The sequence below is a fragment of the Anomalospiza imberbis genome, chromosome 5 (assembly GCF_031753505.1).
Source record: "Anomalospiza imberbis isolate Cuckoo-Finch-1a 21T00152 chromosome 5, ASM3175350v1, whole genome shotgun sequence".
In the NCBI taxonomy this organism is placed as follows: Eukaryota; Metazoa; Chordata; class Aves; order Passeriformes; family Viduidae; genus Anomalospiza; species Anomalospiza imberbis.
Genome location: NC_089685.1, coordinates 55,221,725 through 55,238,021, shown reverse-complemented (window position 1 = coordinate 55,238,021; position 16,297 = coordinate 55,221,725). Strand labels below are relative to the sequence as shown.

Here is a 16,297-nt window from a genome sequence, read left to right as displayed (position 1 = left end):
TTGTGTTGAATGCAACAGCTCAAGACCACTTACTAGCTCAGTATTTCTCAGGTCAGATTGAAAATTTATCCCAGCTTTCTTACACAGCATTCAGCAACTCCCAGCACTGACAGCACTATTACCAGAGACCAAATTAATGGTTCCAAATAAGAGTATTTCATCATTACTACTATTCCAAGCAAATAATTGTTTGACTGGCAAGTATCACCACACACTTGAATGTCTCACCTACTGGGAAATTCAGACATTTAAGCGACAACAGTCTGTTCATCTCAAGAAACAAGTTTGAACTGGCCTTTCATCCTGCTAGCAGTTTTGAAATTAAGTTTACATACCATCAATTACATTAGAGTTGATGTATGCCTAATATTAGACATTTCTGTAGCACCTGTTAAAAATTTCACTGGGGTAGGTATTCACAGCACATGACAGGGAATTTAAATACTATTATAAACTGAACATATTGAAAGACTACTTGAAATACAGATACAAGTGCAGTTCTCACCTGAAGACAGAGATTCTTGTGAAAGAGAGGTTTGTTCTGCAACATGAGAAGACTGCAACTGGCATTGAGGAGGAGTCTGTGTACTTGCTGTAGAGAAGCTCTGGTTATATCCTGCTGAATATGAAGAATCCTCTTTAATTTCCTGGTCTTTACGTGGAGGCAGTGGTGCATTCACTTTAAATACCTACAACATATTTGCAAAAAAGTGCTTAACACTACCAGCTATCTCTGCCTAATGCCACCACCCTGCTATGCTGTGGTTTGAATCCATATGCTTTTTAGTGTATTTCTAGAACACCAGCTGTTTCTTAGAAATAACCAAAACCATCATACATCAACCCATCCTTTTCCCTCTCAGTAAACTTAGAGAACACACTCCTGTTTATAGATCTACTACCCGGGGAACAGCTTGATTGGCCATAGCTACTGTACTCTGTCAGCAGAACAATTACCATACATTTCTATGGGAAATTCAGTGTGAATTCCACTGACTACCTGTCCTACAGCTCAAGCTGAAGCAGGGACAACCTCTCCTGAGATGAGATATTCACATTTGGGAAGAATCTGGGTCTTTCTGCATGTCTTGGAACCTGATGTAACACTGCTATCCACTCAAACACCATATTAGACATCATTTGCAACTTCAGTAAATGGAGCTTCATTTTTCCTACTCATGTGATGTTTCCTAAGAGTAAACGCTTAACCTAAGCAAGTCTCGTCATTCAAGTGTTATAGTCTGAGCAGTACAATGATGAGCAGATATTACTGCTAGTTAAATCTAATAACCCGGACTTCAGTCACTCCAGTGACTGTATTACTTTTTAGCCAATAACACAATTACCAGAAATAATGCTGTCAAAAATGACAACTAGCATCAATATCAATAGGCAAAGTCTGTTTTGATTAAAAGGATGTAAATTTCACATAAAGAGCTGTCAGCAGTACAGGTACTGAGTCTACACATGTGTCTAACAAGACTATAAACTCTCTGAAGACAGACTTGGGCAAAAGCCACAGCCAGATGATGCAAGAAACAGCTTCACAGCTTGACAGTTCTTGCCATTGCAGATGCCCTTATAATTAAAAAAAAAAAAAAACTTTTTTTGGGCTCAAGAAACCCCGTATTGCCTCTAAGAGGCAGTAGAAATGCCTTGTGATACTGAAGTGTTGAGCATAAATTTTAAACCATTGTCAAGTAAAACTAAATTATTTGTTTTATTTTTAATTTTTCATCACTTCAACCTGGTAAATAAAGTGATCCAAAGCTATCCTTTTCCCAAAAGGAATTTGAGAAGGCAGGGCAGTCAGGCTGTCAACACAGACACCCTGAAGAATTTGTAGCAAGTGGTCTGCTTTTTCCTGCAGTGAGGGTTACAGGTGGAATTCAAATCAAGGACTAGGGCTACAGGTCAAGCCTGCCTTTAAGATTCCATAAGCACAATAGCAGCAATAGGATGTTTGAGGACTTGTAATCAGATACTTCCATTACTGTCACTCTGATACCAGTATTTGGCAGGGAATCATCCTGCCTATCTGCTCAAGTCCAATGGCTGTGCTTTCCTGGCAGCAATGAGAATCTAAGTAATGTAGGGAAGAAGAAGACCCTGCACTGCAAAGTTCAAGATTCTACCACTACAAGAAGTATGAACATGCTTGTGACTTAGTGACAGATGTTTGCCAGGTTTTCCCAAAAGTCCCAAGAGCAATCTCAGACATTTCAGAAATTTAACATCTCTGAAAACATGGTAATAGTTCAAGTGAACTTTCAGTGGTATTGTTATGATTAAAGTACTCTGAACACAGACAAGCAAGTTCAGTCATCACCAGAATGACTGAGACCAGAACTCCATATTTATACCATGACAGATGCTTATCTTATAGACTGGCTCCCCAAAAGAATCTGGATTCCTGAACCACAGCATGCTACCACTTCTCCACTTCCAGGAAAAATCACCCCCTAACTACTTAGCATAATTTAAACACATCTAGCTTAGAAAAAAACCACTTCCCTACCACAAATTGCCTTATGTGTAATGTGTATCACAATTCTGTGCCTTTGAGGTAGGTTTGACTTGAACCTCTTCTACAAATACAGAAAACCAAGCAGAAAAAGTCAATGTAATGATTTTACTACAGACCATATCAGGATGTCAGAGAAATTGTAGTTAACTCCTGTGATTTGAAAGGCTATTAGATATCTTCCTCCACCATATTTGGAGGAATTTTTCCTACCATATTTGTATGAATACTGCAAGACAGATTGTCCAGCAAATTGTGAACTACACTGGTACTTCCGTTAAAATGGAGAATGCCTTTGCAGACTCTCAAGCTTGCTTTTGAGATAAACATTAAATCAATGTTTCTATCATCTTCTGCAGAATGTACCAGAGGAGTAAATAATGTTGCCTTCCCTGTGCTTAATGATGCCTTCCTCTGAACATCTCCAAGCCAGTGCTGCAGATTACCAGGAAGTAGCAATGTTTGATACTATTTTTTCAGGCCACACACCATTATTGATAGTCTACTATTTGCAGTGAACATCTCAGACCGTGTGGCATATTTCCTAGATATGTACACTGACTACTTGTTAACAACATAGGATAATGAGCAGTGCCAGTTTTCCAAAAGCACATTTTCTGTGATTCCAGTGGACTGAATTTTACCCCACTGAAGCAAACAGTATAACAAGACAAACTCAGGCTTCTGAAAGCATTTTGTCCTATTATCTATATTCAGAATTCCCTTTCTCCAACGAAGTCTGTTGTATTTGAAATCTTTTCCCAAGAACAGTGTAAGTGCAGTCCACCTTACTTTAGGGCACCTCTATCAATCTGTTGATTTCAGGCCTGACTCCTCCCTCTTAGTTCCTTGATGCTACTCAGATATCTTAGTATTAGTTTTTTGGCACTATACAGAGTAAAACCAGGATCTTTGTTCTTAGATGATCTGTTTTAAGTTCTGAAGGAATCAGAGAACTAATCTAGGTTTTTGTGTTAAAACAAAATGACCTATCAAGTTCTGTACTACTCCAAGAGGAGCCAGTTCCTACGTGTTAGTCCCAAGTTACTCAAATTTTGTCAGTTCTGTGTGTTGCATACTTACAGTCTGCATAGCCTGAAAGGGAGCTGCTGTTATTGTGACAGAGCTGCTGCTTGCTGGAGGAGACTGAAAGCTTTGTGCTGGTGGCACTGATGGCATGGGGGAGCTTGAAGTGGGCAATGGCGACTGTGGCTCACTTGGGAGGGGAATAGTTGCCTGAGGGAAGAACAAATGTAGTGAAAGGTCACTTGATAATTATCAGGCAGTAACAGAAGCAGTTAATTTGTTCTAAAGCCTAGACTGACAGAAGTCAGCAGTTTCTACAGGATGACATTTGGACATATTAGAGCTACAAAATAGCTTTTGCTTACAATTTCAAATCTTGCTGTGCATCCTCAGCAAACAGTACTTCTATTGCAGTCTCTGCTGATTAAGTGAAATGTGCCTATGAGCTACTATACATACCATTCTTTGGAATAATATCACAAAGAGACATTAGGTATTTTCCCCTACCACTAAGGACATGCAGAATGCTTTCTGTTTCATTTAGTAAAAGAAGATTCTTCGGCTGATACTAAAAATTACTTCACTTTTCTGGAAGAACTTAGGAAATTTAGGGGGTCTTTTTTTCCCCTTTCCAACTTAATTATGTTTCAGAATAGAAACAATGCTGAGCTGTCCAGACAAAGTATTAACCAGCATTAGGCCTCAGCCGAGCAGATGGCAAAATGAAGTGTTGATTTAGAACACCAATATTTACACAAAACAGGAGTCAAAAGGGACATGTCTAGAGCCTTACCATTTCAGCAACTTAAGTATTTACCTTACTTGTGATAGCTCACCTGGGAAATTTCAATCTTTTTAGGGATCAGTGGCTCAGAAATACGTGAACTTGTCTGATACAGAGGCTGGGAAGTATATTTCTCATTATCTTGAGAAAGTGATGTTGATGCCTAGAAGAAGCCATAATGCACCTGCTATTATGAGTAGTACTACAGAGTTCTGGTAAAGCTATGAAACACCAGTGCTAAAGTTGAAACAAATTAATTTTGAAAGACCAGGACAAGCATTAATTCCAAAGCCAAAGTATTAAATAGTCATCTTAACCAAAGCTTCAAGTAATTAGCTTTAGAGATTCAGATTTACTCTTCTTACACAACTGATTGCACAACTAGCCCTGCAAAGTCAGATCATTTTAAGAATAGTAGATTGCTTCAAGCACTTACAGTGAAGTCTGCAACATACACCTGTCCCACTGAATTAAATGGAAAGACACTGGTAAGCTCTGTTGAACAAGGCTTTGCAAAGCCTGCGTGTTCTATAGTTAGCTCACACTTGTAATGCTACGTTTAGGAATTGCTTAATACTTAAGTGTGGAGCCTAGGGCTAAAGACTACCAGTCCTGTGCTCACCATGTACATATCACAGTGCCTCAGACAGCACTGGGGGGTACTTGCACACCAGGAGGAGCACTGCCACCATGGCGTATATTCCCTGCTTCTGCTGGGACCAAAACCTAACTACTGCTTTCTCTGGAAAAGAAAGACACTAAACTTCAAGCTGAAGGGACTAGTGATAGGCTGGGCACAAGCAACCCTAATTCCAAACAATAAGTTTGCGTTCTACAAAAAAAATCAGATGCTCTACTTTATAGCACAGCACAGGCCTTCTGGAATCAAATTGAACAGGAGAATTAATGAATTCTTGTCAGCACAAGGAGTCTCATGGCACTGTAGAAGTCGTAGAAGGTGTCAAGAATTGGGACAAAACGGCTGTTTCAAGAGGTTACAAGACTAGTAGCCCTATCAGTATATAGTATATTAAGAAATAGAGGAAGTACTGCATACACAGTATGCTGATAACATGTACACGAGCAAAACAAATGTAAAAAGCAAGAACATTCCCCATTATAATCTACACTCTGAATTATAGAGTCCAACAGGAAAGAGCCAGCTGTGTTCTTGAACACAGCAACACAATTCACAAGAGATCTTTAAGACACTGATCTGCATAAAGTGAAACTTTTCTGCTCTAAACACCATTTGAATGTTATTTGAATGCTTAACTGGATATAAGTACAATTAAGCAAACAAAGTTTTAGGTCTTAGGTGAACATCAGGAAGTGAGATTCCCAGTATTTCTTCAGTTAGTGTTTGAGAGAATATCTCAGTCTTCAGGTTACACACAGATTCTGCTATTTCATGACAATACCCATCTCAATTTATGCAACCTCTTAGTAATCATTAGAGGGAATATTCTATACTGTAACCAAAGCAAATATTTATGCTGCTCCCATGTTCCCACAAGAATGTGGGCCACACTTTTTAGTGAGCACCTTTCAGCCCACACCCTTCCTGTGTCAAGAAGCAGACTGTTCACTTTGCATTCATGCAGTGTTAGCAAGAATTTCCCACCCATCTTTAAGTATTCCAGACTGTAGGCTGTACTACTGCTGTTACTTGTATGTTGTTCCAGTACAGTTATTCAGGAGGGCCCCAGCTGAGCTTTCTGTTAGGGCTGGCTGTCACACAGATCTGAATGCCAGTGATCCCTGGGGTATGCTACCTGTGGTGTCACCAAGTCTTCAGTTTCAGAGCCAGAAAGAGCATGATCAGCAGATGCTAGGGAAGTGTTTGAACCATGCAGCACCATTGATGAAGCAGCAGCCTTGCAAGGAGAGAAAACAGCGATAAGGTTTTGAAAATATCAAAACATAAATGTTTGGTTTCAGTAAAACTCACACCCTCAGCATGTCCAAGAAAGCCTCAGAATAATTCAGGGACTGAAGTGTTTTGACCAGTCAGTCAGACTTTTAGAAATTCTTGTTTGTGGTAAGGAAACATTTGAAAGCAAAAGTCACAAGACATGCAAGCACAGTGACTGGATTTAAGGTTCATTTAACCACAGCTACCAAAGCTTGAGATACAATCTTTGGTGTAAGGATCTTGAAGATGAAAACACACACTGTCTGGGAAAGAAACTAGCTGTTCTTCTGCACACCACTACTGGCTATGATCTGAATCTAAAGGCAAAATATGCAAACTATTTCTGCATGTCTTCAACATACTTCAAGCATTTATTGCCCCTTTTCAACCAAAAGAGCAGCCAGCTTTGTCAGCATTTGAGCAAGATTAGGCTTGCAAGCTACTACACTCTATGAAACAAAACTACTGGCAAGAAAAACAGCTCAAGTATAAGTCCATGCTGATAAATAACCTCTACCTGCCTCTTCAGGGCATTCCTAACTTCAACTTACTTGAAGGGGCTGTTGAAGAAAATCACTCTGACTTGGCAGTTTCTGCTCTTTTGAAGCTGTAAAAATAGAATGCATTAAGCAACATTTACTTTTAAATTCAAAGACTACATATAGTTTTGGTGTGCAGTTCTATTTTTTAAAACATTTGCTATGTGACAATGCAAACAATTTTTACCATGTGGACTGCAAACATTTAAACCTAGCATCAGCAAACTACACCCAATTGAAAACTTCGGGTTTTTGATAAAAGAGAACAGGTATTCAATGACAAAAATATTTTTACCACAGAAAAGATATTCGCTTACCAAATTAAGAAAAAAATTCATAAACTGGGTAATTGAGTTCTACAGCCCAAGATCCAGCAGTCTTTTAGCATGGTCTGCTCTTTATATTTAAGCAAGCTGTCTCCACTAGGCCTACTGATCTACAGCCCAAGCAAACCCTGTTAGTGCTTGCAAAATTGTACATACCATTTACACTTATAGTATCACCTACCTACAGGACTACTTGCTGGAGTAACTGAAGGAGGTTGGGATGAACCAATGGCACTTGGTGAAGCTTTATCAAAATCCAGAATGGACTCCTTTCAAAAAAAGATTACCATTGGGTAGAAAAAATTTAAACTCTAAATACAAATGAAACATTTTCACTTGACAAGCTACTTTTAGCTAATTAGGCCTAAATTCATTCATTCAGTGCCAACACACATTGTCAGCACTGTTTTCCTTAACCCAGAAGGAACAGGAGCTTTGTGCTACAACAGCAGAGAAAAACATACTTGCATGAAGTTGTAAGTCCCTTGTATCTGAGTCATCAGATCCTGAAGTTTTTCCCTTCTCAATACTGGATCTTTTGGAAGAGTTGAAGTAGAGCAAAATTCTGCAGCTGGCTGATGTACAGGTTTAGGCACCTAATAAGGAGAAGTTACATAAAATCTAATACTGGAAGCAAGACAAGCTGCCTTATCCAATATACTTCCAGAGTAAACGAGAGGTGTCAGACACAGAGGGCCAAGGAATTCTGTGCTCTTATTGATATTTCCCGAATCATGTTTTCACTTGATTAAGAAAAAAAAAAAAAGTCATCTTCCTGTTGCTACAACTAGTTAAGCCACAGATTCCATAGAATGGTTTGGAAGACAGCTTGAAGATTATCTAATTCCAATCCCCCTGCCATGGGCAGGAACACCTTTCACTAGATTAATTCACTTAAGTTTCTTTTAGTCAAATGTAAAGTAGTAAGTTGCCTGCATCTAGAGCAAAATCAGGGACTGCCATCTAAGGAAACTCACATTTCAGTTGAAGGCCAGAACAAACTTAAAAATCAAAGCTACATCAACTCAAGGTTTACTTCTCCCAGTAGAGCCTACACAAATAAGTACAGATCTTTTATCAGGAGGGCATTTCCAGACATTCTGAAAAAGTTGCACCTAAGAGATATATTGCAAGTGAGTAACTCAGGATGAGAACAAAGTGTTTCTACTAAAAAGCCAGATAATGCACCACCTTCTGCTGAAGTTATTACATCTGAGTTTGGCATAAATACACCCACGCTTCCACACAAGAGCCTAACATGGACTTTTGCAGGGATTTATTACTCCTTGATTATTTCAGCTGGTTCCTTGAGAGCTCATCCCAACTGATTCTCACTCCACTTTAAGAGAGGGAAATGTTTTGTCAGGGAACAAGTCTAAGGTAACAGAAAAATCACAATAGTGAGCTCCTTAAGCAGCAGAATCCCTATTATTTAAAGAGTGACAGTAATATAAGACTGTCTAGATGGTCTAACACATCTTTTGAAAGCAGCATGAAGAAGAGGTAGGCTCATTAGAAGTATTTTAAATTTTTTTTGTGGTTCTCTAAACTTTTACTCTTCTTAAGCTTGTTTGGGCAGCTAGAGGGAGGCAAATCTGAAGACATTTAGTCATATTATTTCAATTCATTTGAGATGTGCAGGAACATGAAAGCCTTTATTTTCCTACAGGACAAACAGCTGTGTTTCTAACAGCAGGTTACAATTTCAATATATTGTACAATGGCGTTACTGAGTATTTGCATAAAGTCATTGGAAAAATTTATGTCAGAAGGGTATTTCTGCTATGATGACAATTGTCACACTAAATTCAGCACAAACTGATGAGGTACTCTTTGTTCACTTTTAGGACAAGCCTAAAAACTCTTACATTTCCTTTCAACACTTTTCTGAAATACCAATACTGTGCATAGACAAACTTATAGCACATGATTAATTCTGGAGGACTCAGTTTCTAGTATCTAAGTGGCCCACATGATAGCTGCTTGATGAGCCGTGAGTAGTTTTGATTTATTCTATAGTTAAAATAGCTCATCTTTGTACAGCTCTATCTTAATTAGAAATGCTGCTGCACAAGCACTATCTTTACCTACCAGTTAAATACAAGTTTATATTGATACAGTTTCCAATAATGAGCAGTAACTACAGCTTTTAAGGATATAAGTGTAGGACAAAAGATACAGTTGAATTAAATTCATCTCAGCAAGTTATAGATTAAGTTACTGGCAATCTGGATCTGTCCATCACTTTTAGTCCTCACTTACAAAAAGTCTTAATTTTACAGCACTCACTGTCATAGTAAATCCATTATGGGTTAAACTGATTCATGCTATTGTTACCCTCTTCCTCCTCCACTGCCATTTCTATGAAGACTCAAGGACCAGACTGATTCTGTGTGTTTGAAAATGGGTAACAGAAGATTTTCACCTTTAGGTGACTTAACTAGGTCAAGTCTGGCAGTGTCTAAAGCTCTTAAGATAGTACACTAGCTACATAAGTGAGACTTGTACATTAAACACAAAAACAAGTTTTAAAAGCCCCAAGAGCATGGAAGCAGAAAAGACTTGTCGCTTTTACTTCCAAAAATTATAAAATTCCTGCATGTTTGTACAATTTGTCAAAGCTCTTCTCTCCGTCCCCAGCTCATACTCTATGCATTCTGTTGGTAGCATTCTTCACTTCAAGTACAAGAATGCAGGGTTACATATATGATATCAGGGCTTTAGGCTAGGACTGAAACACTGAGACTTTTCATTCCATAGAAGTTATTTTCTTGTTCATACAGATATTAAAATACACCAACCAGAAGAAGCTGCAGTGAAGTTACCTCATATTGATTTGCTGCTTTGCTGCTATCTAGGGGTCCAAAACTAAAATATTTAAGTGCAATATAAGATCATATACAGAAAGGTATCAGGAAATTAAAGTATTTCATTTTTTATGCTTTTTATAAAAAGAGATGCTTTGAAGAAGAGCAAGTACTTAACATTCTTAAGATGTTTTCTTTCTAGCTGACACATAGATGCTGTTTCTGGTAGTCATTAAAAACTAGCAGCACATTCTGACCTATTAGTCTGGCTCAGCTCAAGCCTGTACATGCTAAGATCACCTAACATTAACCTAAACATTGCTTGAACCACTAGAGTTGAACAGTACCGGTAAATTCAGAGTCTACCTTGTCATAAGAAACGTTTCTGAAACCTAACTTCAGCACTACTCATACATTCAACAAAATGCATCCTGACTTACATCCAGAGAACTGAATGACTAAAAGTAGAGGTGAAACATCTAGCATTTTTTCTAGGACCAGTTAAGCCATTGCAAATAAACCAATGGCCACTTTGGAATTTGGCTAGTCAGAATGCCAATATGTCCTGTTAAAGCTGGATTTTTTAGAGACTGAAGGTCTGCTTACATGCAACACTAACAGACCACTTCAACCATCTCATTTACTAGTGCAACTTCATTCCATGAGACAGGACTTGAATTCCTCTTTAGGTTTGTTAGTTAAGGAGTACTAAATGAGGTGGGATGGTCATACCTAAGCTGTAAGCAGTGATTGCCATGTAGATACACAATTAAAATCCACTTTCTACTCAGAGCAGCATTCACAGCAGTATGAATTAAATGACATGCTGTATGTCAGCACAAGCCAAACTGTTTTGCTTTCCCATACCAGGCCACAAATTCAGCTCTAACCAAGCTTGCTGGTCCACAGGTTGCACAAACATTTAAACAGAACAACAGTTAAACAGGTTGCACATCAGCTCACCCCGCTGTTTTAGGCTCAGCTTCTTAGGTATTCCACCTTACAGTACATTAAGTTAAACAAGCATATTTTAGTATCTCAAAACAGTTTTTATAAAGTCCTCAGAGCTCTAACAGTTAGATTCAGCTCAGAGGGCAGCAGCAGTGGCACAGGCCTTTTATCTGCCATGCCTACATCCCTGAACAAAAGCATTTATAGATTTTCTCAGAGTCAAATAGATCCAGCTACAGCACTGCATTGCCTCTTTTTTACATAAGCAAGGGCAAGAGAAATTGTTATCTGAAAAGCTTAACATGATTTTAATTGTTCTTTTTATGCACCTCAAGTCAAAGATGTCTGTTTTAAAAAACTGATTATGGAAACTAGTTATGTTGACAATACACTGTTTTCTACTCATTCAATATACTTTTGGTATTAGGTTTTCTCAGTAGTACTAAGCAAAAAAAAAAAAAAAAAAAAGGGCAGCTGACATTTTCCTATGGTCTATGTAAATCCAAGTTTGAATACTTTAAAATATGCTTTGTTTACTTAGTTCAGCAATCCCCCTTCAGTGACCTGACATTCCAGCATTTAGTTTAATTTTGTCAGTATATTGCACACTGCACACTACTAGGGAGATTCTGAAGCTGTTTGCAAGTTTCTCCAGATGACTGGAGACCCTCCTCTTTACTCACTGCAGTAGTCTTCTCAACCACTTAAGCCATCTATCCATCCCATATAAAAATAAGAGGAAGCATCTTCTCATTAGGAACCACCTTGCACTTAAGGTAATCCAACACCATAAATTCCAAGGCACCTTACAAGTGCTTGAGACTATTCCAGTACTTAGTTTCAGCTATGGGAATACTGTGCATAGCTGGGTGCACAACACCTATTTGTGCTCAGAGTTACTTAGTGAGGCAACCAGGTGTTCCATCTGTACCACCACCACCAGTGGACACAAGATTCTACTCAGCTTGACTGTAAAGATGGCTCAAGCTGAAACACCTTAATCCCATGCTGTTACCCAGTGCTGCATTGTTACATACTTTTTTTATCTCATATTCAACCTTCGGTTTGCGGTACCGCCTCTAGGCACAAGAACATAATTTTTCAGTTTTGCCAAGTTTACTGACAAGATACAAGCTTAATCATTTGCCATGAGTAACATAGGATGTACTGGTTCCTGCCTTTTGCAGGAAGACGGTCATGGTGACAACACCGTGTACAGAGAACTGCTCAATTCCCCATATTTTCTTCCTGAAGTCTACCTTTAGATTAACATTTATCTCAGTGGCCTAAGGCAGACACAGCAGAGCTCAGTTATCTCTTTTGACAGTGACCAGTGTTGCTGCTACGCAGGCACAGGTGAGAAAGAAGGTAATGTGATCAAAGGGCTGCAGCCTGTTTAGCTGTAAGCCATGCAATGGCTTCTCTTTTACATTTCTAACACTATGCTATTATTAGAGTCCCAGGACAGCAATATGGTTTATGCATTCATCTGGAAATACATATTTAAGCCCCTGTACAGTTGGTATTGCTTGATCTAGACATTAGATCTCTCTTGAATCAGCAGCTATTTTAATCAAAAGCCTAAAAATTACTGAAGTGTTATTTGCATGCAGCCACAAAGTATTTGATCCCTGGATGAGTCATACCTGCTTTGAACTGCTAACAGTGGCCAGAGCCAATAGCTAGTTATGAACCAAGTTAATTCTTCTGTCTTATGCATAAAGCAGTTATTCAAGGTTCAAACACAGCAATACTGTGCTGATGTAAAAAGCAAAGCAGACCATCTTGCTATTCACATATAAACTTTAACCACCAGAATTCTTTTCCCCAAGAAAGACTGAAAGGGGAGTCTATATATTGGCCTACAAAATACACCTTGGATACCTCTGCTGATAGGTGGCTTTATTCCAATTCACTAATGTCAAAAGCTTATGACAGATAATACTACATATGCCAACTCACTTCTTTGGGTTCCATATCAAACTTCTTTGGGCCCATCTGTTCCTTTGGCCCCATACTGGCAGCAGCCCAGGACTTCGGAGGGTTCTGTAACTGCGGTGATGACACTTGCTGCTGCCTGTCAGCTTTTTCCCAAGCCTCTCGAGCCTCCTGCTTCTTTTGTTCTGGCTCCTCCCTAACATGTGCAGCCCAAGCCTTCACAGGCTCCTGCTTCTTTTGCTCTGGCTCTTCCCTAACAGGCACTTCCCATGTTTTCATAGGGTCTGGCTTCTTTTGTTCTGGTTGCTCCCTAGTTTGGGTTACCCAAGGTTTTGGAGATTCCTGCTTTTCTTCTGGTTCTTCCTTAATTTTGGTTACCCACGGTTTTGAGGACTCCTGCTTTTTCTGTTCCTGCTCTTCCCTAACTTTTGTTACCCATGGCTTAGGTGATTCCTGTTTCTTCTGGTCCTGCTCTTCCCTGACCTTCGCTACCCAGGGTTTGGGAGACTCCTGCTCCTCTTGGACACATGCTACCCATGCCTTTGGAGCTTCTGGCTTCTTCTGTTTTTCCTCCTCCACACGGGTCTCCCAGGGCTTTGCAGACTCACGCTTCTGTTCCTCCTCTTTAACACGAGCTTCCCAAGGCTTTGGAGAATCTGGTCTTTTTAGTTCTTGCTGTCTAACACGAGCTTCCCAAGGCTTTAAGGTCTCTTGTTTCTGCTTCTGTTCCTGCTCTTTAATATCAACAAGCATCTCCCAGGATTTTGGAGGTTCTTGTTTTCTAGCACACTCAGCTTCCCAAGATCTGGGCTCTTCTGGCTTCTTCTTGACAGAGTATTCTGCTTCAGGCAAATAACGCCTGTTGAGAAACTATATAGACCAAAGAAACTTAATGGCTCCCAAGAACACATTTCGCTACTACAGTTCAGGTCAGTTAAATTAGGTCACTCAGCTACTGAAAGTGCTGACTAACAGCAGAGCCTAGACAGTCTAAGCGCTAGTCATAGAAACTATGTGGCCATGGCTTTATCCTACAACACTGCAGCCTAGCTTTGCTTGGCATGCCACAGAGAAAGAGAACAGCACAAGTAAAACCCAGCTGAGTGCATCTACTGCCCTTATCCTCAATGCTACCTCATGTTCCTAGGCAGTGACAATATCAAGTTCAATTGTGATTTTTATGAAGGTAGCTCTCCTTCTAAGCACCTAAAAAGCTCTGGTACTATATTAGCAGACATTCTGCTAAGCATCCCAAAATATTACATCCAGTAACCAAGTATAACCCTCATTCTTAGTGGAGTTTTGATACTAAAATGTCACCAGATTCTCAGATTAAGTACAACTGGACTTCAACTGCAGGCTGTGTTTAGTGTCAGTAAGTCTGAGAGTTCAGTGATGATGTCCTAAGTTTTTCTAAGTTACCACTTTGTCATGAACAAGAAGTAAATACATGAAGTGAAGAATGTAAAAGGTTCACTGGCTGAGATACTTTTTCTGGCTGAACACCAGATGAGAATCAGGTAACAGTGTTACCAGTAAATTAGAAAAACTTGTTCTAGAGTACACCCTCTAGTGGGATACCTGAGAAACAGGGATTCAGCATTTCAAGAACCAGTATTTCCACTTGGAAAAAGACATCCTTCCCCACTTTTTGAACCAGGTCTAATGACTTCTATGCTACTGACAGTCAAAGCTTAAGTTCAGGAGTCTGAAGAGCTGCTGAAACAGGCCTACACACCCCTGTGCACACAAGTCTGTCTTGGGTTTCCTACTTTCCTGACAAATCAGAGTAAGACCAATGTCATTCTCAATCCCACCAATATCAAGCCAACTGCAACAAGCTTAGTTTTTACGGACAGCTTTAGCAGATGTCTATTTTTTCTATTCTACAGTACACAAAAGATCAGAGTTCCCATTCTAAAGGCAGATGCTTTGTTTTATTCAGGAAAGTGCCAGAGCATTAAAGCACTATAACTGCTTCATGTAATCCTGCTCCATTTATCCCAAATTACAACACCAGATGCCATAAATTTGGCATTAAAAACAGAAATGCAACCAAGTGTTTCATGCTTCCTACATCAAGCAACACTTAAATTGCTCTTCAGACTCCCTTTAAGTTTAAAAAAAGGGCTGCAGAAGAGCATTTATAAATGCATGTCTGATAAATCACAATACTAAAGGCAAGCAATTAACAGTAAAGTAGCTTACCTCCTGTGGCTGTATTTCAGATTTCATAAGCTCCATAATGGATTCTAGAAAAAGGATGTTAATTTGTTTCAACTGATGAAATGCAGAAGGGTAGATCAAACAGTAGCAACTCTTTAAATCTATTTAAATAGTAGTAGTAATAGTAGTAATAGTAAATAGTAGTACCAATTTGCTAAACCAGATATTCTGAAAGCTTATCTTGCCATTCAACTTGTAGACAAGCTTTTATTTTCTAAGTTTTACAGCTGCAGAAGTTTAATGTGAAACAAGAAACATTTTATAGTATTCATTATTTTGTTATCCTAATAAGCAACTTTCCCTACGCACCAGACAGTCCCCACATCTTCAACTTGCTCAGAAGGCAAAAGCATTCTATTACTATGATTTAAAGTTTTTTTCTACATTACCTAAACCAGGGCTGCAAGCCCAGCAGATTCCATTTCAGTTACTACATTGCAAGTAAGCTACAGCACAGCATTAGATTTAGCACCAAGCTATGCAAAGTCAGTGCTCAGTTCAAGCCTTTCCCAACACTGATACAAAAATTGAAAACTGTAATATTCCACCTGGTTCTTTGGCAGACTCTCCTTTTGACAGCTGTCTTGTTTTCTCAGGTTTTCTATTTACTTCTTCTTCCAATTCTTTTACTGGCACAGTGGTGCGAGGAGTTGGGATACTTTCAAAGTAGCCAGAGTCTAGAAGTTTGGACAACAGGTCCTTCATGTGTTTATCTAAAGAGTAAAAGTCCATAAAGTTACAATAGCAAAATCTGAAATTAAGGGGTATTCAGATTACAGATTAAGACTTGTTACTTCCTCCCTTTATATGAACTGCAGTTTCTCCAAGTTCACACATCTTACCATAGTTATAAAATGTTTTAGTAAAGGCAATTATTTATTAGACTACTAAATGCAGTTGAAAATATCTTTGTAATCCCAGGCCAAGACTGCAGCTTGTGTTTAAATGCCCACAAGGTAAACACAGAACCACCTGGTTTCCCATATGCTTAGAAAGGGCTCTGTTTACCATGTATAAACTAGTCAGCTTTGATATTAAAATCACATGAAACTGCAACAGAGGTAAAGGTAAACAGTCACAATGGAACTACTGTACAAGACATTCTTGCTTGTAAGAGGATGGTGACTCAAAGAAAAGTTAAGAACTGTAGAAACAAGCAGAGGAAATGCAAGGGACTGATCCCAGAATGAACTTACTCCTCTGAAGTAAAAGGTTCAGAGCTGACATGGTTGAACAAAAGCTTAACTGTACTCTGAGAAGC

The 16,297-nt window shown here is 39.1% G+C and overlaps 1 protein-coding gene across 7 annotated transcripts in view; it reads right to left on the bottom strand.

The window, feature by feature from the left end:
• The window catches only part of CAPRIN2 (caprin family member 2), a 33,459-nt gene that overhangs the window by 5,783 nt on the left and 11,379 nt on the right, over positions 1-16,297 (bottom strand). For 4 of the 7 annotated variants that reach the window (XM_068190890.1, XM_068190889.1, XM_068190888.1 and 1 more), the window contains 11 exons: positions 15,585-15,749; positions 15,019-15,062; positions 12,835-13,680; positions 11,910-11,951; positions 7,579-7,710; positions 7,296-7,383; positions 6,801-6,856; positions 6,110-6,211; positions 4,387-4,497; positions 3,608-3,760; positions 506-689 (listed from right to left, as the gene is read on the bottom strand). In XM_068190890.1, the coding sequence (XP_068046991.1) occupies positions 506-689; positions 3,608-3,760; positions 4,387-4,497; positions 6,110-6,211; positions 6,801-6,856; positions 7,296-7,383; positions 7,579-7,710; positions 11,910-11,951; positions 12,835-13,680; positions 15,019-15,062; positions 15,585-15,749 (1,923 nt within the window). The remainder of the gene's footprint in view (positions 1-505; positions 690-3,607; positions 3,761-4,386; positions 4,498-6,109; positions 6,212-6,800; positions 6,857-7,295; positions 7,384-7,578; positions 7,711-11,909; positions 11,952-12,834; positions 13,681-15,018; positions 15,063-15,584; positions 15,750-16,297) is intronic. The other 3 variants (XM_068190891.1, XM_068190894.1, XM_068190893.1) reach the window with 2 other exon arrangements.